Raw genomic sequence first — 21,674 nt, forward strand, 5'->3', positions numbered from 1 at the left:
CGGGAAGCCCCACGGAGCGCAGCAGCGGGGCTTTCATAAATGCAACCTCGATGTGAGTGTCCCTTTCGTGACCGGCCTCAAAGCCCAGAGGAGCTCACAAGAATGCAGGGAGCCTCGCCTTGTACTCGCTTTATATCTAAATTAGGGCTGTCCCACTAGGAAAGGCCGGACACCCGAGCGCGAGTGCCAATGCGGAATAAGGGAGACCCAAGAACATGTGCAGAGCGCCCCTTCTGCGGTAGGAAGGCATCAGGGGCTCCTGCCTTGCCTCCGGGAAACTGCAGGCTAGGAGACGCTTCTCCCGTCGCTCCTTCGGCTCCTGCCGCCTTCCCCGCGTCTTCTGGGAGGGGGATTCATTCACTCACTCCCCAAGTCCCACCCCACCCCGGCTCTCACCAACTCTACTGAAATCATGGTCTCCACTGTAGGCTTCTAAGAGGACAACCAGGGAACCCCACCCACTCCCTAGCAGCATCTCTCAACCTGTGGCTCCCCAGATGTTGTTGGACTACAACTCCCATCACCCCTAGCTAGGAAGGCCAGAGCTCAGGGATGATGGGAGTTGTAGTCCAACAACATCTGGAGACCCACAGGTGGAGAACCGCTGCAAGCACTGCTGTGTCGTCCTTAGAGATTTCCCCCTGGTTACTGGAGTCCAGCTGCTCAGTAAGCACGGCAGCTGTCACAGCTTTCCTGCCTGCTTCCCTCCTCCAGTTAAAGAGAAGTCATTCACACTGGCTGACACACATCCTAAAAGATATCAGGGGTGGGGGAGAGGCAAAACAACCCCCCCTTCCTTCCTTCCTTCCTTCCTTCCTTCCCTCCCTCCTTCCCACCCACCCAAGAAAAAGCCAGACTGCAGGCCAATGCTCTGTCTATGATTTTATTAGATTTGTTTCCAATATGCCTGTATTGGAAGATTGGGAGACAAAAAAAGGCACAAACTCACATTAAAGAAACAATAAGATCATCTAATCAAGTCTACAAAGTGTTTGCCATAAAAAGGAGTTGCACTAGGAACCAACCAAAACAGATCAGGGAGTCCCTGCAGAGGCCAGCAGAGGATGAGCCCAGAAAGGCAAGAGCATGCTGGTGGGGTGGGGGGCTTCTCTCCCCCCACTGGGCTCCAAGGATGGAAGCCCAGGCAGGTGTTGGGAGAAAGCAGCTCAGCTCAGCAACCATACCCACCCTCCTCCTCCAAGCCAACAGGGTGGGGTGGGGTCTGGGTGGTGAAGCCAAACACAACATGTTACGCAGTGCCGCCGCAGCACCCTCTCTGCTCCCATTGCTGGGCTCCCCCCCCCTCCTCCCAAGAAGGAACAAAGAGGTCAGTCGTCACGGGGGGGGGGCAGGGGAGGCAGAGAGAAGGCTCAGAAGATGTGCCTCAGCTACAGTTCGGCAGGAGGCGAACTCTAAAGAAACGCAACACGCAAAGAGCAGAACAAAGGACACACAGAGTGGAAGTTTGCTGCATTTTTCTCGCTCTTACTGCTAAGCAGGAAAGCTTTGTGTTTTAATGAGAGCTTTCACCTTCGTACCACAATCTTCCCTTGATTTTCTCCCCCGCCCTTCGAAATGTCACCATCTGTTTCCATAGAGATGTGGTGTCACCAGCTACAAAGCCTCTCGGCTAAAAAACAAATCTTTAAGCAGCAGGAGTGATAAGAACAGCCACAGAAACAGTTAACACATTCAAGCATAAGAATCCTCTTACACTTCATTACCAAAAGGGAAAAAAATGTTCAGTGTTTTAATTCCCAATTCTCAGTATTTTACAGTACAGGAAGATTAACCAGGGGGCCTCCTTGCCCTGGAGGGGAGGGAGGAGGGAGCACCCGACACATTCCTGGTCCCACAGACTTTGCCCCAACCCCTGGGCTTCTCTTTCTCAGGCAGGCAAGACAGGCCCAGTGCTGAGCCATGTCTCCCGCTCCACCTGGGGAGCTTGCTAAAAGCCCCTTTCCCCCAAAGCCCCTCAAGTCACCTGTCAAGAGAGCGCGACCAGAACGGATCAAGCTTGCTTATTGCACTTGGACATCGATAAGGCAAAAAATGGACAAAACAAGAGGACAAGAGGGATAAACTGCCTCCTCTCAAGGCAAAGCTGCCCGTCGTCACCCTGCTTGTCTCCCACCCTCTCTGTCTGGCAAGGGCCACTGCTTCAGGCGCAGAGAAAGGGAGGAGACCTGGGTACAGAGGCTGCCACACCAAGGCATGGCCTCAGCCCTGCTTCCGCCAGCTCCTGAGTGAAGCCGGCAGTGTTTGTTCTACCCGCTCTTTCTCCTGTGATTGTCTTAAGCAGCTGCCAGCCCACAGGCAAGTGGGCTTCAGAAGCCCCTCCTCAGCAGCAAAGAGCTCAGCCAGCTTTTTGCCATGACCCCTGCAGCTCCTGGCAACCGAGAGAGACAGATCACCCCCTCTGCAGTGCCACCGCTCCGTGCTACGGGCCTTATTGCTCAGGAGCATCACAAACGCCCAACACAAGCAGCGCCTGAGCAGGAAACAACCAAAGAACGGGATTCTGCTTGTGCAATTTGTTTGGTGGTCGGGTTAAGAGACCATTCAGCTCGTCTACTGTAGTAAAGGGGAAGGTGGAGGATACCCAGGACAGTTTTCTTAGCAGGCCAACTAAGTCACCTGCTCCCACCACCCCACAAGCGGCAATGTGGACCTTGAGGACCACACTGGAAGGGGCTCAGCAGGCAGAACCTGGGCAAGGAGCAGAGGCTGATGCAGGTGGGCACTGCTAGTAGCAATCTTCCCTGCTCCTTGTGGCCAGGAGCCCTGCCCATCACCGTGATATTCAGGGAGCCAAAAGGTTGGCCTGACACCCTCTAATACTGAGTTCCCATCTCCACAAATGGACAAAGAAAGGTGAAGAAACAAAGGCAGCAGTTTATCCCAGTGTTTCAAAGGAAAAATATAGATATATACATACATATGAAATCTAAATCACCACATCACAAGACTATTTCAGCTAAAACGGTCACTTGGAAATCAAAGAGCCACATGGGAATCGGGCTGAACACTCTTCTGGGGAAGGCGGCTGTGTCACAGGTGCAGCCATCCCCCAGGAAGCGCCTCCAGCCCAGGTGCCAAGGCCAGAGCGCTCAGGACCAGAGGACTGTCTATTTGCTCACGATAGTAAGGGCCACTAGAGTTAGCTAGGGAAGGTTGGAAGTCGCCTGCTGACTGGATAGAGGAGGGCTTGATCCAGAGATGGTCCGTTGGTCAAGAGGGTGGAGTTCCTGGGCCTTCCTGCTGGCTGTTTTGCAAACTTAAGGAGAGAAAGAGAGAAACTGGGTTACTTCAGTGGCTTGAAAGCGATCTTCCAAATGGGGAAACTCTGCTGGGTAGCTGGATTTATTAAACACTCCTGAGTATATTGGCAGTCATTTTTGAAGAAGGGGGAGTGCCTTTTCTGTCAGGGATGACATTGCAGGGTTTGAACAGTGAGGGTACAGTCAACTGTGCAATCCTGGAGAGCCAGCAGCAGATTTATTCCATGTCCTGCTCAGACACCCCACGCACACACCAAAAGCCTCCTGCAGCCGAGCCCACAAAGAACATTTGCACCAAGAATTTATTGCACTTGGCACAGATGTTTCTCTTGATATTTATGCTTGGAGCCAATGCAGGATCCTTAAGAAGGGACAACACAGCTCATGTCATAAGCACCCTGTCCCCGTGGCACCACCTCTTTTCTAACCTTTGAAGGCAGCCCCGAAGATGTGGACATACCGTGCAAAGAGAGGAATCCACGCTAGTCATCTGCAGCCGACGTTCCTTTCAAGGGGTCCTTCTGTCTCATCTGCAGCAGGAGAAAAGGGAGATTTTTTTGGTCTTTTGCAAAGTTAGGCCAAGTGGGCAGATCTCCTGAAGTGAGAGACCTCAGCAGAGCCTCGTGTCACACACAAAGCTTCCGACAGAGAAAAGGAGCAAGAACTTCAGGCACTCGGGCGAGGAAAGCAGAGCTGCTGGCCACTTGCCCGCCCCCAGTCCCTGATCACTCTGGGGTACATGAGGCCCAGCAGACCAAGTCCCTTCCCACTTGCCTCATCCAGCTGCCTCTTCGTCTCGTCCTCCATCCTGCGAATGTCCTCCATGGTCAGGTCAACCCATTTATCAAGCCAGCAGAACAGCTGCCGGTGGAAATTTGTGAAAAGCCGTCTCTCTTGCTACAAGAGAAGGAAGAAGAGCTCAGAGCTCCAGCGCAAGAGCCAGCGTGCAGCAGGGCATGCTGAGCCATGCAGCTGAGTCATGCCTCCCTGCTCCCCTCAAGGGAGCAGCACCACGTTGCTCCCTGCCAGAAGTCAGTTCCAATATTCTTGGCCTCATTCAGCGACGGAACATTCTGAGCTCTTGCAGGCAAGCGCAAGAGTGCAAGAGCTCCGATGCACAAAGCAGAAGGAAGATGGGCCCTACAGTGCCTGTTCATCTTGCTGGGCACAAAAGGCCATCTCAGCCCTTGGCTTGTAACTATTCTGAGACAGGCACAGGTTTTGCTGGCTGTAAAGGAAAGCTGTGTGCACTCGCCAAAGCAACAGCAATCCAGATATGAACAGGACAGAGCTGACTGCTCTGGCCTCACGACAAGGAGGGCAACGTAGCAGGGCTTCATTTGCCTGCCTGCAGCTGGTGTGTGGCTGCTCCACCTCCAAGAGAATAATGTGGCCTGCCTGGCAAAGCCACAGCACACCAACACCCAAGCGATGGAAGGGACGTTCCCCCACCCAGCCCTTTGTGAAGGCTGATGGCTGCACCGTCTCACCCGCCTTCCCCAATTACGTCCTGTTGGCCTTTGGGGATGACCTTTCACTCACCTTCTGTATAAAGTTTTCGACTTTGTTCTGCAGCCCCCACCACTTGAACTTGACCGTTACTAGCTTGTAAGCACACATGTATGGACAGTCGGTTTGCTTGCCCAGCTCCTTCTGCAGACGTAAGAGAGGAATCCTCAGAATGGAGCCCTTGGCCCCAAACCAGCCCTCCCCTCTTCCTCCTCTCCGCTCATTCAGCGTTTATACTTCCGGCAACCCAACCCACAATAGCAGGTCCAGCATGTCTAGATTATCGGCTGTGAGTCAAGAAGCCCCCCATTTAAGTCTCAAGGAAGACAGTCCCGAGCCACCTTCCATCAGCTATGAAGCAGCCTGAACACCTGGCAGCTACAGAGCCCCTGTTCTCCAAGGAACACTGCCATTTGGCACAGCACCCAGAATGACGCCAATGCCCATACGTACCCTCCAGTTGGGCCCCAAAGGGCCACGCCCTGTTTTGGTGGATTTAAACTTTGATGGGTCTTCTTCCGGCTTGTAATCCTGAAGCAGATACAACAGGGAGCAGGTTACAGCAAAGGAAGGTACAGTGGTACCTCGCAAGACGGAAAACTCGCTAGACGAAAGGGTTTTTTGTTTTTTGAGCTGCTTCGCAAGACGATTTCCCCTATGGGCTTGCTTCGCAAGACGGAAACGTCTTGCAAGTTTGTTTCCTTTTTCTTAACACCGTTAATACAGTTGCGACTTGACTTCGAGGAGCAACTCATAGAATGCGGTGTGGTAGCCTTTTTTGAGGTTTTTAAAGCTTTTTGAGGTTTTTGAAGCTTTTCCAAAACTTTCCTGACACCGTGCTTCGCAAGACGAAAAAAATCGCAAGACGACAAAACTCGCGGAACGAATTAATTTCGTCTTGCGAGGCACCACTGTAACACCTACCTCCAAAGAAGGGTGCAAAGCAGTCTCCTTTGCTTCCTGGAAAGCAAGGAGCTCAGGGGAGTTCCCTTTCCCCCCTTCCGCTGCAGTATCGAGGGCCACAGCAGCTGCTCAGGGGCAAGACATCCCAGGCTGCCTTGTAGCTCCCTGCACTGGGGACCAGGAGGAAGAAGCCCCAACCCAAGCTGGGCATTTCCACCTTGGTCTGAGCTCCTAATCCCAAAGGCCCCCCAGGGAATGGAAGACGGACAGCACCCCCCTTTTCTCTCCACTCAATGCATGGCACAGCCGCCCTGCCAATTAGAATCCTGAGCAAGGGAACAGAGCGATTTATGCTGGGATTTATGGTCCCTTCTCAGCGCTCGCAAATAAAAAGGAAAGGAAAAAGGAACCTCTTACTCTCCTAGAAGCCTGCACAAAATGCCCACAGAAATTAGAAGTCTTAAGTGGTTTTTGTGGCTAAGCCAATTCTTTCATTTGCAAGCTATGCCGCTGCAGAGCTCTGAGGGAAAACTCAAGGTCACAGTCAGCCAGACAACTCTGAAGTGGCTATTTGTGGCTATGCCCAGGGCCCAGTTCGGCCGACTGGAAACAGCCCCCGACAGAGGCAGCTGCTTTTCTCCAGCCAAGCAAAGCGCGCGCCCCCCAAAAGCCCCCACCCCCCGCCTGCAGCCCAAGAGGAGCCCTTCTCCTGAACACCCACCCCAGGCCAGCTCTCGCACTCGGCTGCCGTACCCTTGAAAGCACTTGGCTCCGGTCTGCAATGTCGATATAGACGGCTTCTACGTTCTTCCATTCATTCGGGTCCAGTTTGTGAACCTGCAGGCAGCAGAAAGGAGGAGCGTTTGCGTGATGTCTCAGTGCCCCCCTTCCAAGTGTCAGTGCTCTTCTTTAAATGGATTTCTTCCCCCCACCTTCAGCCGTTGGAGCTTTCAGGGCAGCCAACGCAGGACAAGAACATAACAGCAAAGGTCTTTAAACACACAGAAACTCATCGCCATGAAAACAGTTTTTATGAAAGGGCAGAATATTTATAGTAAGCTATATTCAACTAGTTAAACCACAGAGCCTAGGACTTGCTGATCAGAAGGTCAGCGGTTTGAACCCCCGCGACGGGGTGAGCTCCTGTTGTTCGGTCCCTGCTCCTGCCAACCTAGCAGTTCGAAAGCACCTCAAAGTGCAAGTAGATAAATAGGTACCGCTCCGGCGGGAAGATAAATGGCGTTTCCGTGCGCTGCTCTGGTTCTCCAGAAGCGGCTTAGTCCTGCTGGTCACATGACCTGGAAGCTGTACGCCGGCTCCCTCGGCCAATAAAGCGGGATGAGCGCCGCAACCCCAGAGTCTGCCACGACTGGACCTAATGGTCAGGGGTCCTTTTACCTTTACTATATTCAACTAAGTTCCACTCAGAGTAAACCCACTGAAATTAATGGACCCAAGTTCACTATGCCCATTTGCTTTGGTGCTCCAAGTCCGACTAATGTTGGATGCTGCTCATTAGTTTTATACATTCTTACTGTTACATTATGGTTTTGTACAACCCCTCCTTGCACATCACTTCAGAATTAATAGTTTTCTAAGTAAGACAAATCAGATAAACACAGCAGCAGCAAGAAAAGACATGAGAGAAGCTGAGGGGTGGCTCATGAAGAGCCAGGTCCTCCGGGGCCCCAAAAGCAACCTCTCCTCAGCCCCAGACGGAAAGAGCTCCTGTCCAAAAGCAAGCTGGAAAGTGAAGAATCCCCCCATTGCCCGCAAGAACAGGCTGAGGGGACACTTCACCCCACAGCCTGTGTGGTCCAGGGAGAGGCATTTTAAGATGGACACACACACTCCTGGGGGAGCCCCAGCACACGCACTGGAGGCGTATCGTCTTGTGGCGCTCCTGAGCAATGCATGGGGAGGTGGCTGGGGAGGCTTCACTTAGGGACGAGCGCTCCCGGCTTAGAATTGCTCCAAACCAGCAACATGCCCGAACCTTCTTTGCCCCTGGCCACCTCCAGAAGGCAAGCTCTGCAGAGCCATCTCTTTGCCACCCGCTTCCGGGACGCAGAGCCAGCCACAGGGGCCGTCCCTGCCAAGGGCACTTACGTTCTCCTGCATGCCAAGGTCCGGTTTGTGCCAGGTCTCAATTTTGATCAAGAAGTCGTCTTTCATGTACTCATTCTGCCAAAGAGAGAAGATTCCGTTACCAGCCGGGAATTAGGAAAAGCAAGCGGGAGCATACACCTTTCCCAGACTCAACCCTTGGGGCAGCGGATCTGTCTGCTTGCTCTCCTTTCCCCATTGGCTTCTGAAGTTGGGCCAGGCAACTTTCTCTCACAGGCTGAGATCACATCCCAGCAATGGAATTCCAGGCCCTTAGAAACATTTTGAGAAAACTTGCTCTTACATTATTTGGCAAATATCTCAGAACTCTGTGCCTGCTAACATTTAACCTGCACTGTTTTATATATCACAAAATGAGAATGGAGTAGTTTTAAAGATGTTGCAGTGCTCTTCCAGCTAAGAGACAAACAGTCCCTGTTGGGGGCAAAGGGTAGTTGACTAGAACCCTCAAAGAATGCCTGGAGCTGCCAGTCAGAGCCTTGGTCCCCTGCCCCAGGACAAAGGCTGGCAGAGGCTCCCCAGGGTTTTGGCTAGCAGGCCAGAGCCAGAGGGAGCCAGCCCACCCACAACTGCTTTGCCCTGCCTGGAATCCATCGCCAGGGCAGCCACTTCCTAGAGGGGCTGATCGAGGGCCTGCCAGGACTGGCTAAGACACCGAGTCTATAAACCAAAGCACTCTGGGCACAGGATTCAGTGGCCAGGGAGGGTCGGTTGGTACAAGTGGCCCGGGAGGATCTCAGCTGGCCCAGGATGAGAACAGGGCTGGGGGCAAGAGGCTGTGGAGGGGCATCAACTGTTGAATTCAAAGAAGCAAAGTTCACCCCTGAAGAGAGAAGGGTCTTCTGCCAGCTGGGACCTTCTGTGTGCAAAGCAGGGGCTCCACGTCACGAGGGTGCAGTCCCTCTGCAAACCCCACCTGGCTGTGGGGCATCCCAGTAGCCTCCCCAATCACTCATACAGCTCCGCTCTGAAGGAGGGAGGAAGCCACACTTACCGTAATAACTGCTCCAGAAATCGGCACATGGAAAGAGAAAGACAGCTTTCATGAGAGAGAGAAAAGTTTGGAGATGCAGCAGGAACTGTGCCACACTCCCCCCCCCCGCCATCCCCATGCATGTAGCCCAGTGGTGCCTGGGGGGGACGACAAATGGACTGCCAGAAGGAAGTGCTCCTGCTGCCCCAAACACCCCCACAGCCCTGGAGATGCTCCTGGGTCATTCTGGTCCTGCCTGCCTCTGAATCAACAGCACTGCCTGGGGCTCCTGCTCCAGCCCCCACTTTTCAGAGGGGGCACCAGCTCTATTGCTGTTTACAGGGGCGGGGGGGTCACATCTCAGAGCACGAGGGGCCTTGTGGGTTCACCTAGGAAGCTCCCGTATAACAAGGTGGACCACAGCCCTTCATGGTCTGCACTGACAGAGGCCCCAGCTTGTGGAGACACTCCTCAACTCAACCCTTACACTAACCAAACATGCATCACAAAGCCATCCCCATCCCTGGGGTGGGGATCCCCGGCTCCCTCCTCCTCCTTTCCTCTGCTGGCTGGCTGCGGCTGATGGACATTGGGAGTCCAGCAACATCTGGAGGACCACAGGCCCCCCCCCCACTGCTGCAGGATGGGGAGGAAGAAGTGTTCTCCACAGGCAGAGGGATGTGGGAGACTTTGCTGCCCTGGGAACTGGCTCAATCCATCCCAGAGTTTCTGTGCCTAGAAAACAGGCGCAGTTGTTGAGGCCAGAAGAGTCTTCCTCTGGAGGGAGACAGTGCACCACCCTGGGGGAAATGTCCCAGCCGCCTGGTGAACCAGCCTTGAGGCTCTGTTGCCATTTGCTTCCAGCTGGATGAGAAGATGGAATAAGTTTGGTCAGGTGACTGCTGCCTGCCAGGCCTTCTCCACTTTGTGCATAAGGACATTCTCCTTCTCTCCTCGCTCCAATCCTGCACAGGGGGAAGGAGCCGCCTCCCAGGCCAGGCCAGCTCTTCACATTCCACCGTGTGGTAACCAAAACCAGCACACCAAGTCCAGCGCCGGCTGCCAGTAATCAGATGCTTCTGATAGCAGAGCTCCATTATTCATGAGCCAGGCCACGGTGGATCTGGTGACAGGCCGGGCATCTGCACCAGCCACTGCCACTCTTTCCATTCTGAAGAGGAGGGGCGGAAGCTCACAGGGCAAACGCCAGGGTTTCAACGCCCCGCGTCAGACGGCTGCTCAAAGCGCAGCGACTTCTGAGGAATTAACGCCACCTTTTCAGGACCGGCCAGGTTGCTTGGCCCTACAAGTTTTCACAAGGGAACACCCGGGAATGTACTGTGACAAGAAGCCGCCATGGCAGCTCCCTTGGCGCACAGTCCCAGAGCATTCTGGGTGTGTCGTTCCCAACTTAAAGCAAGGAAGAGAGAGCGGAGGTTCACAGGGCCGGGCTCCTGAATCAGAGCACCGCCGCCCAACTCTCAAGGTTGGGCCTCGCACAGTTTGCTAGCTTCTTCCAGGAAATGAAGAACTGCAGTGTCCCAAGATCCCCACTAAGTCATCCCTAGCCCTGCGCAGCTGCCACAAAGTGTGGCCTGCCCTGGATGCAGCACTGCTGCAAGTCCAGGTGGAGGTGCAGCTCCCCCTCCCAACTAGGCTGCCTCCACAGACTCTGGTCCAGGGCAGGAGCAGCAATGGATGTTTCCCAGAGAGGCCAGAGCAATGCAAGGACCCACGGCCAGAAGAGGCCACGGCCTGGGCCCCCACCCAGGGTGCCTTCTCTGCCCTTGGAAAACTCAGGCGAAGGCAGCAAGGCCCCCTGTGACCTGCGTGAGCAGCAGCTGCAGCTCCTGCACCAACCAAGCCTTGTGGCTACACCGTCCTCCCACCCAAAACGCTAACATGGCAGGCCTGGAAAACAGAAGTGCTGAGCTATGTGCTGGCCTGCCAGAGGCACAGCTTGGCAGCTGCTGGAGAGGAACAAGGGTTGCTGTTTTCCCTACATGAGAAGCTCCTTAGTCCATGGTTTGGGGGAAGCACCTGAGGCCAAGGGACCCTGCGAAGCTTTCAGGGGCAAGAACATTTGCAGCCTCACCCATGCCCAGAGGAAAGCCAGCCGGGCAGCCGTGAAATGCTGGGCAGGAAAGGGGCACCAATTAATGCCAGGGCACACTGGCCATGCCCTGGCAGGAATCCCGATGTCTCAGGCAAAGTGCTAATGTGATAAGTCAGAGACAAACTGTGATCCTCGCCAGGACAGCTGGCCTAAGCTCTTCCCCCAGGGCTGCCAAGGCAGATGTTCCTCCTGGCCACGGCACCAGGGAGCCAGCAGCTGCTCTAGGGCTCCAGCCTCGCCCTCACCTGCCAAGGCAAGAAGAGGACCCTCCGCAAGCTCCTCCAAACTGGCTCACTCAGCCCTGCCTGATCTCCAGGAATCTTCCTCTCGAGGGCTGATTTGGAGCAGGGAGAGTCCTGCCTGGCTGATCAACCAGGCAGGACCAGCCCAGGTATCCATCAGACAAGCCCTGTTGTGGCTTAGCTTCTCTCCAGCACCAAAGCCCTGGAACTCCGGCTGGCCTCACAAGACAGCTGCCCATCCCAGGGAGGGAAAGTGATCTCAGTTGCAGCTTAGGAAGGTCTGTGCAAAAGGTCCCCAAAGCCTGGCCCTGCCTGCACTTTTCCAAATAGATGAGGGGGTGTCCCACCCCACAGAGTGCAAGGCTACTCACCAGTCCGGCAGTAAGGGTAGGCATTCCAGGCTTTCTCGTGGATATTCAAGGCTCCCTCTGGGGCCAGCATCTTCACAAAGGGAGGGACTTTGCTGCAGGAAACGAGCAACAGAAGACAGCTGTCTTTGAACGGCATCTTGCACACACAGCTCAGCTCCAAAGACAGACAAGCCCATGATCTTCTGACTGACTACTGCAACAGCCAGCGAACATGTGTCAAATGCCACAAACACAATGCCCTGCACCCAAAGGCCGAAACAACACCCAGAAGGTCACACAAAGCTGAGAAGAGCCACCGGCCCTGCAGAAAAAGGCAACTGACTTGAAACCACCCCCAAGCCAGCAGTGCTCAGGCCCAGGACCTCAGACTGACCCCCCACCTCCACTACTCACCTGCTGCTCTCCACAGTTGCAGGTAAAGCCCAAGGGCTCGCTGCACAGCAAGCTGCTTTGTAAAGGGGTCAAGAGGGAGCTCCTCTCTGTGGACTCCCCACGTCCTCCCCCCACCCAGCTGTGACTCCTCCTCTCTGTCTCCCCAGTCTGCTCATCACCAGGCCAGAAAGGGTGGATGAGGAACCTCAGCTCACAAGTGCCTGGCTGTGGCCGTCTCCAACGGGCCTGCAGGCTTCCTGAGGGTCACTCGAACAGGTCACAGCAGCTGGGATCAAAGCAATACCCCCACCCAAAAAGGAGCTGCAGCAAGGAGTGCCACAAGAACAGCAGCCCAGAAGCTGAAGCAGGAAGGGGAGCCACTGCTTTTCTTGTGCACAAGCAGCAACAAGCCCAACATGCAGAAAAGCAGAACTCCTAGGGCTGAACAAACAGCCAGAAGAGCTTCCTTACTGCAAGGGGGAGGGATGAATCTGTGTGTCACTTGAGGGGCCAAGATCCAACCCCCCCACACCCAACAAGCACTTCCTCCAGCCACCCCTGAAGCTCACTTGGAAGGCTGCTCAGAACTCTGGCCAGAGGGCTCCTTCCTCTGACAGGGTCTGCCTTCCTAAGACAGAGCCTGGGGTCAGCTACCCTCCTCTCCCCAAAGGCAAAGAGACTGCAAAGCAGTGGACCTCACCCCTTCCCCAGGAAGACCAAGCAAGGCCTCCGCTGACCAACACCCACCCTGCCTACAGCATCTCTGCCACATACCTCTGCAAGTGGTAGATCTTGTGTGTGTACTGCCCACGTTCCCCGTCGCGCTCATAGGGCTCGTTCACCAGGACCTCCACCCCTTCGCCACCGCCAGTTTCGTTCTTGCTGGCTTCTGCCACGGAGTACAGCTGCCCCACTTGGTACTGAAGGAGGAGGGACATCACAGCATCACTGTAGATTCGGCAAGCAGGTAGGCAGGGACACAAGAAGCAGCCCTGGACTGGGGCAGACCACTGGTCCAGCCAGCTCAGCATCACCTGCCCCACTGGGTCTCAACCGGTGGGTCAGGAATGATCCAAGGTGGCTTGCGACAGGAGCATGAGCGCCATGCAAAGATACGGCAAATGATTGGAGGCGCTGGAGAGATCCTGCGTAGGGCAGTGCTCTTTAGCCCTGCGCCCCCAGATGCTGCTGGACTACAACTCCCATCATCCCTGACCACTGGCTGTGCTATAAGTATAGGCCCAGCCCTACAGGCAACCCAAAACTGGACAGAGGAAGGTCTGAGGAGCCCTGTATTGGAAGGCTTTTAACGCTTGATGTTTTATGTTTTTAGATATGCTGTAAACTGCCCAGAGTGGCTGGGGAAATCCAGCCAGATGGGTGGGGTATACATAATAACATTATTATTAATTAGTCTTATTCTTATTGAGCTTGTGTCAGGCAGCTTGCTATGTTCCTGACTGCTTTACACTGTGCAGACCATTAGCCTCTTTTTTACCTGGCAATGCTGCCAGGGACTGAGCCTGGGTCGGGTGCTGGGCACCCAAGCTGTTTTTCTGCCTATGTGCCGCATTTGCTGCCAGGACTTTGCAGAGCCTGTGAGGGAGCCCTGGGTCATTCCACCGGCCAGAAGCAGGGCCTGCTCTGCAGAGTCCTTCAAACAGGGGTTGACCCAGCCCTCCAAAGTGCCCAGCGCCCCCCATTTCACCCTCGAAAGGATTAGGCCGCTAAGAGGAAGCAGCACTAGGTGCTTAGGGGGATTTGAGCCTGGCTCTACCCAGTCCTAGTCCAACACTAAACCTCCACGCTCTGCAAGCGTTTTAGGCCATCTGCCCCATAATTGTGAGCACAGTGGTGAAGCCCCTCCAGTGCAGGGCTGGCATTCACATACACACAGAGAGCAGAGAGAGCAAATACTGGGGCAGAACCAAGTGGCTTTGTCCCAGGGGGTGGGTGGGGTCTCCCAGACGGGGTCCCCTGGGGACAGAGAGCAGCGTGTCCCCAGCGCTGACGCACTCTCCGGTCACTCTCCCTCTCCTGCATCCTCTCGCTCCACAAGTTAGAGTTGAGGCACTAAGAGGATCAGGCTGCTGGACTGCCATCTTCACCCCTTAATCTTCCCTGTTATTTCTGATCCCCTAATCCCATTGGAACAAGGAAGCAGGCCCAGATAAATTGCTGTGTTAAATAAGAGCAGGCCCCGGGGGAATCCACCAGAGAAAGTGTCCAAGAGGGCAAGAGGCCCCGTGCCCAGGAAGGAGGGTGGTGGGGTGGCTGGAAGGAGCCGCTCAGCTCAGGTGCTCAGTCCAGCAGGAGCAGCTCAGCGCTCTGGGAGGCCTGGCGGTCAGTGGCCCTGTGCTCTGCTGGGGCTAAATCTTCAGACTCAGGGCCCTGCTCAGGGAGACACGATCCTGTAGTGAAAGCACCCCTCTTCCTTTCCACCCCTCAGCCAGGCTCCTTGGGGGCCACTCATCCTCCTGGAAGCAGCTTTGCATTCAGCTGGGAAAGGCAGATCCTCCAGCTCACAAGCAGGAAGGGGGATGGTTTGGGGGGGGCACACAGAGAGTGGGTACAAATGATGGCACCATGTTAGAAGTAACAGCTGAGAACACACCCACACATCCTGCCAAAAAACACCAAGCAACTGATATTTGGGGGAGGGGTTAGATCCAATCCTAAATCGCCTCTGGATATTAAAGATGGCCCATCTTGTTTATATTCTACAAAGGTCCCCCTCCCCCACTGAGGCTCTTGCAGATGCCCCTACAGAATACAGAGAACAGACACCTACAAGCCCCACACGGAACCTTGGCCATGGGACTGTAGGACTGTGAGGCCTTGGATTTTTAATCTGCCTAAGCTGCCTCATTGGGAGGAAGGTTCCTGCTTTCCTCCCCTTTGCCGCCATTGCTTTCCGGGGGGGGGGGATGCTGAGGGGTTCTGTAGGCTCAAGAGAGAGCACAGCTGGCACCCAGCCCGCTCAGAACAAATCCTGCTCTGCAGCTCCCCCTCTTGGCGTCCCTTTACACAGCTCCGGAGAACCCGCTGCTGCCCAGGCCCACCCCCTTCCCCATCCCAGTAGCCTCAGGGCTTTGGCTCCTACTCTCAGCTCGCGCCTGCAACTCCTTCCTAGGTCCTCTGGCTTCCTGGTCTCTTTAATGGAGACGGCACCTGCCTGCATTGGTTGAGTTGTGCTTTGGGACCAGCCGGACCTTGCCAAAGCCACAAGCCAGGGATGGGAGTCTCCAAGAGAGCTTGACCCAGGGGGCTCCCTGTCAGGCCCCGTCCAGGGAGACAGGAAGCCAGGCTGCTCAAGGGGTGCAGCCCCAGAAGCGGCAAGAGGCCAAGCTGCACTTGCAAGGTGTCAGGAGCCTCCTTCTCCCTTCAAGGCACTCTGTAACCCGAACTCTGGGAAACATGAACCCAACTCTGCTTTGCCCCAATTCTGACAAGGCAGCACCGGACTCAGGACCCCAGCAGGTGCAGAGCCTGAGGCAGCCAGGCCAGCCCTTGCTCAGGAGGAGCCACCCGGGCGCCAGAGCAGGCTAGCGGGCAGCCGTGGGGATTTCAAGCAGACATATTCACTTCACACATATTGTCTCAGTTACCTCTGCAGCAACTGTACAGGGTTGGCCAGCATTACTCTCCAAATATTCCACATGGGGAACCCAAGCAGAGAGCGAGTCAGTGCCCCAGGAGTGCCATGTCAGAAGACCAGGATGAGCCCCGTCCAATCCAGGCTGGAGGAAGGGCAGCACCCAAAGACCTGGCCAGGAGCAAGGAGCACTTCCAGCAAGGCTCCCCAGCTGGGTCTCCTTCCGTGGGAGAAGCTGATACAGAAGACGCACGTGTGTGCTTCAGGCCACTTGGGCTGACCTACATTCTCCTAGCTCTGCCTCCATTGTCCTTTGTTACTGCCATCCCCAGGGTTGGGGAAGCAGAAAAATGGACCTGGAAGGAAAGTCAAGCAGAGCTCTCTGCTCAAGCTGGCAGCCCCCTCCACACTTGTGCTTCAAAACAAATAGTTGGGGGAAATGACACACGCTTTTGTGCAATGTGCACATTTGCCACAGGCACCCAGGTATGCCCCCAGTGAGGGCCTGACACTTCCCTGGAGCGCAAAGCGCTGAGAGAGAACAAGGGGAATAACAAGCTATGCATCCTAGGGATGTCTCCACCTCCACGCAAAAGCCCCTGGCAGGCAGGCAGGCAGAAGTTTATGGCGCGGTGGGAGTTAGGCCCTCACACAATGCTCACTAATCTTGCTGCAAATGCAGGAACATTCTTTAGTCATCAGCTTGTTCCTAATAATTCAAATAGTCTTAAGAAGGAGGGCAGGCAGGCAACAGAGCCCAGGGGCCGGGATAAATCTTATAGATTCTTCCATCCATAACTGATGCCAAGAGTGGAGCAGGGAACTGGATTGGTGGAAAGATCTGCCACACACTTGAGACTTGTGGGTGCTCTGACCATGAGTGTTTAAACAGTGAGAAGAACATTAGAAAGCTTGCAGACAAATGCCAGACCCTCACACCTTAAGGAGAGTTCCAGAAACTTGTCCAATGTCACTCAACCCCTTGCAGAACTGGTGACAAGTTCCTCTCCACAGCACGAAGCACCCACCTCCTCCCCGCTTGCAGCAAAGTGGCCCCTACTAAAGCAGAAATGAGCTAATCTTTAAGTAGCCACAACACACTTCTCACTGGCCACAAATGGAACCAAGACTAGATTTAAGGCAGGTATTGAAAAAGAAGCAGCAGAGAAGTTGGCACTTACCTCCTCCACAGACACGGGCAAAAGAACACGACTGCAAGGGAAGAGACAAAAGGAAGTTCACTAAAGGTCCAGTAACCAGGATCACTTGCACAGTGCCAACAACAACTCACAGTCCCACTGGAGGATGACAGCCCAAGGGGTTCCAGTGGAGCTAGGACACCCCCCCCTCTGTCCCCGCTATTGCCTGCCACCCCCATTGCCAATGCTGTCTCTGCTGGGGAGTTCATTTCTGCAGCCTGGGGCAACTCAGGCAAGGACCTCCCAGAACAGCAATGAAGTTCCCCGTTTCACAAATGCTGTGTGGATAAACAGAAAGAGAATATATGTGCCTGTCACTTCCATAAACAGAGAAACTAGAACAGCAAAATGGACTCTGCCCAAGCCCCACCAAGGAACTTTCAAGAAAGAAGACACATGTAAACCCCAACCCAAACACCACAATAATGTTTCTGTCTCTCTCTCTCTCTCTCTCTCTCTCTCTCTCTCTCTCTCTCTCTCTCTCTCACACACACACACACACACACACACAACGGCTAGTTAAACATTAACGTCAGATGCAAAGATGTTTGCTTTATCTAATGCGTTATGATGATGGCATCACAATAGCAGCTGTCACCAAAGCCTACCTCTACTAAAACAAAGAGACAAGAGTTTCTTACAACTATGCCAGTAATCTCCATACTAGGACAACTTAAATATTTGGCAAAGCTCTTGATGTTTGGCAAGGCCAACTGATGAACTCCAGAAAAGTCAAGACAGTGTGGACTGGAACGACTCCAAACTGGGGAAGGGCTCCAGGCACAAAATGTGGCAGTCTCTCTTCCCCAGCAAGGCAGTGCACACCCAGTAGCAACCCTGGGAGATGCCAGCCCTCTTCCTCTAAGGAAGGGGAACTTGCTGTGGCCCTTCAGGGACAGCTGGATTCCAGCTCCCAGCAGGCAACCTGGCAACAGACTGGGATGGCGGGCGTTGGGAGTCCAGGAATGTATGGAATTCTGCAAAGAGACCCCTCTGTACTAGCCGGTGGGACAGCAGAGCTCACGGTGGTCCACAAACCAGGCCGAGGGCAAGATGCCCTACTGAGTGAGCTCCCTCACCAAACCAGTCTTGGGCGAAGGTACCTTAAGGGGAAACATGGAAGTCAAAGGGGAGGAGAGTCACCTGGAAGGGTCTGCGTGGAAGATGAGGAATGAGTAACTTCCTGTGCTTCTGGCAAAGAGGACAACAAAGAAAGAAGTGCCTTATTTTGTTCTCTGTCATTGGTCAGAGCCAGAAATATATTTCCAAAATGGCTGTTAAAGGCAGGAGCCTGTACCAAAATATTTAGAGCCCAGCCCTAAACTTGGTCATAACAGACCAGAAGGCGGGAACAAGGAGACAAAAACGTTGTCCCCATCTTCAAAAAAAGGGGGAAAGAAGGCCTAGGAAACTACCCACCAGTCAGCTTGACATCAAAACCAGGAAAAGTCCAGAACAGATAATTGAACAGCACTTAGGGAGGATATTTTGATTACTAAGACCCAGCATGGGTTTCTCAAAAACAAGGTGAATGTTGTGGACATAGTGTATCTTGATTTCCATAATACTTTTGACAAAGCTCCCCATGATACTCTTGCAGAGAAGCTAGTAAAATGTGGATTGGACGAAGTAACTGTTAGGTGGTTTTGTTGTAGGTGATTGACTCAATCCAAGTAGTGCTCACTAAGGGTTCCTCATCATCCTGGAATAAAGTGACAAGTGGGGTGCCACAGGGTTCTGTCCTGGGCCTGTTGTTGTTCAACATTATTTATAAACAACTTGGATGAAGAAATTGAGGGGATGCTCATCAAGTTAGCAGAAGACAACAAACTGGGAGGGGGTAGCTAATGCCACAGAATACGGAACTGGAATTCAAGATGACCTTAACAGATTGGAGACCTGGGCCCAAACTAATAAAATGAATTTCAAAAGGGACAAATGCCAGGTTATAAACTTAGGAAGGAAGAACCAGCTGCATAAATGGAAGATGGGGGACACCTGGCTTGCCAGTAGTACATGTGAAAAGGATCTAGGGGTCTTAGCAGACCTCAAGCTGAACATGAGTCCACAGTGTGATACAGCAGGGGGGAAAGCTAATGCTATTCTAGGCTGCAGTAACAGAAGTCTAGTGTCCAGGACAAGGGAAGTAATAGTACCGCTCTATTGTGCCTTGGTCAGACCACACCTGGAGTCCTGCACCACAATTTAAGAAGACCATTGGCAAGCTGCAACGTGTGCAGAGGATGGCAACCAAGATCATCTGGGGTCTGGAAACCAAGCCTTATGAGGAAAAGTTGAAGGAGCTGCGTATGTTTAGCCTGGAAAAGAGGAAAACTGAGAAATGACCCTTCAAACATCTAAAGGGTTGTCACATGGAAGATGAAGCAAGTTTGTTTTTTCCTGCTCCAGAGGAGAGGCTCCGAAACAATGGATTCAAATTGCAAGAAATTAAACATCAGGAAGAACTTTCTGACAGTGAGAGCCATTCAACAGTAGAACAGATTCCCTTGGAAGGTACTGGTCTCTCCTTCCTTGGAGGTTTCTAAGCAGAGGTTGGATGGTCATCTTTCAGGGATTATTCAGCATTGCAAGTGGGTTGGACTAGATGACCCTTGGGGTACCTTCCAACCCTCCAATTCTATGAGCATTTGGAATAAAGCAATGCATGAGATGAGCCAGCAGAGGCCAGGATGTGTGTCTGTGTTTGCAAAGAGACAGACAGGAGACAATTAGTAATTTCATACTGGAGAATTTCAGTTCATCATCAAGCGACCTGTCAAAATGCATATTACTTGGGAAAACCAAAACTTGTCCAGAAGAAGCAGACTCTGCGTAGCCAGCTGTCATTTTCCAGACATGTCAAGGAGTCAGCAAACAGGTAAAACCACCTCAATAACGAAAATACTTTCTTTCAAAGCTCTCTCAACTAGAAACCTATAATGGAGCACGATCAAGTCATACTTTCATAACTGAGTAGACTTTGGACCAAGCATGGCTGATTAGCCATGGCTCACTTTCCTTGGGGCCACAGCGGAGGATTGGTCCAGGCTTAAAAGAAGCTCTGCTGCAGGGTCTGTCTGCCTCTGAGGTGAGGCAAACTTTGAGCAATATATGAAACAAGCTCTAGTCTGAAAGCTCTTTCAGGAAGTTCCATGTGCTTTCAGAGAGGGGAAGAATTAGGGAACGCTGTCCTCGTTCCCCCAAGACGTGAGCAGGACCCTGGAGCAGGGAGGAGAGCAGCAGGGCATCCCAGACTCTATCCCACACTGCGGATACACAGCGCTGCAGAAGGACAGAAGTTTAACTCCAGGCAGGTCAAGGAAGGAGCAGCTGCTCTTTGCTGCCGGCATCTAGCTCTCCTCCAAGGAAGCCCAGTCAGCATCTGATGGCTGTGGCCATGTTGCCAGGGAGAGCAAATGGTTTGTCCCATCTTCTGGGTCCCTGCTCTGGCGTTTGGCAAATCCCTGCACCTGGAAGGCACCAGCCAAAGTCCTCCCCCCCCCCCCCCCAGCACTCGCTGGCAAGGCAGGACTTCCAGCAGCAGCAGCAGGAGGAGGAGGAGGGGGAGGAGGAGGGAGACCCTGTTGCCAGAGGCCCAGGGAAGGGCCATACCAAGGAGGTTTTGCAGGCTGACCTCAGGCAGGGTCAAGTGACCTTAGCCAAAAAAACCAATTCCAAAACAACCACCACCACGGTGCAAAACAGAGGCACTCATCTCAAGTTAACCTTGCGGCAAGCCCGCACCTTGCTGTGCCCCGTCCGGACGAGCCGGTCCTCCAAGGCAGCCGCTTGGCCAGAGAGGGAAGGTGGCCCCCCCAGGGGCCGGGGGGGGGGGAGGAGGGCGGCCCGCTTCTCCCTGGGGGCTCCCGGCGGCGGCGGCCTTCCGCTCTTCCTCCTCTTCCAAGGTCCTCCTGCGAAGGAGGATGCCGGGCGCCGGGGAGGAGGAGGAGGAGGAGGAGGGCAGCGCGGCTCCGCCATCCTCATCCCCATCCCGGCCTCGGGTGACCTTCACCGCCCTCGTCCCTCCTCCTCTTCCTCGGACCCGCATCCCTCCCAGGGGGGGGGGGAGAGAGAGAGACACCCCCTCCCGGGAGGGAGCACAACCAGCCCCGTCCCTCCGGGCAGTGGGTCTCCGCCTGCGGAACTCCCTGCCACCTCCCTCAAGCCCTTCTGAGGAGAGACCCCCCCCCCGGGCGGCCACTCACTATTCCTTGACGAGCACCATGGCGGGCGGGCGGGCGGCGGCGGGGGCTCCTGGCGGCCCGTCCTGCTCCTCCTGGTCCCGCGGGGCTGCGCTCCGTCTCTCCTGGCCGGCCGTCCGCCTCTCTCTGGGCTCCGCGCGCGGCCCGGACGGAGCGCCGAAGGGAGGGAGGGGGGGGGCGGGAGCGGGAGGGGAGGGGGCGGCGCGCCGAGAGGGAAGGAAGGAGCGTTCCCCGGCAACAGCCGCTGCGTCACTGCGACGCGTCCCCGGCGCGATGGCGTCACGCCGCGGAGGGAGAGCGGGAGGGTGGGGCGCGCGAGCGGCGCCTGCGCAGGAGGCGCGCGGGAAGGTTGAGGCGGGCGGCGGGCGGCGCTCTGCGTATGCTCAGAGGCATGCCTTGCTTCCCGGGATAAGGGCGCCAGCCGCCTCTTTCGCTCGCTCGGCAACGCGCCCCCCACGTCACGTCCCTCTCCTGGTGCCTCGGCTTCTAGCCATGATAATTTTAGGTTATATGTTAGTGGCTTAAGTTTCAATTTTTATATTTTTTAACTGTTGCTATATCTGTATTCCCCTTCATGGATCATCACCTCCTGGCAAATAGAAGGGGAAGAAATGGAGGCAGTGAGAGATTTTACTTTCTTGGGTTCCGTGATCACTGCAGATGGTGACAGCAGCCACGAAATTAAAAGACGCCTGCTTCTTGGGAGAAGGGCAATGACAAACCTAGACAGCATCTTAAAAAGCAGAGACATCTCCTTGCCAACAAAGGTCCGTATAGTAAAAGC

General features: G+C 54.4%; 1 protein-coding gene across 1 annotated transcript; it reads right to left on the reverse strand.

Moving 5' to 3' along the window:
• Window positions 1–869: 869 nt before the first annotated feature.
• On the reverse strand, window positions 870–21,041 carry PITPNA (phosphatidylinositol transfer protein alpha). The gene is made up of 12 exons (XM_028707846.2): window positions 20,894–21,041; window positions 16,671–16,701; window positions 12,669–12,814; window positions 11,523–11,614; window positions 8,815–8,822; window positions 7,803–7,877; window positions 6,447–6,530; window positions 5,244–5,321; window positions 4,824–4,934; window positions 4,056–4,178; window positions 3,742–3,811; window positions 870–3,277 (listed from the first exon to the last, which is right to left on the reverse strand). The coding sequence occupies exons 1-11, from the start codon at window positions 20,911–20,913 to the stop codon at window positions 3,764–3,766; spliced, it is 816 nt and encodes a 271-aa protein (XP_028563679.1). The 5' UTR covers window positions 20,914–21,041; the 3' UTR covers window positions 870–3,277; window positions 3,742–3,763.
• Window positions 21,042–21,674: the final 633 nt, after the last annotated feature.

Source organism: Podarcis muralis, chromosome 15, assembly GCF_964188315.1.
Source record: "Podarcis muralis chromosome 15, rPodMur119.hap1.1, whole genome shotgun sequence".
NCBI lineage: Eukaryota > Metazoa > Chordata > Lepidosauria > Squamata > Lacertidae > Podarcis > Podarcis muralis.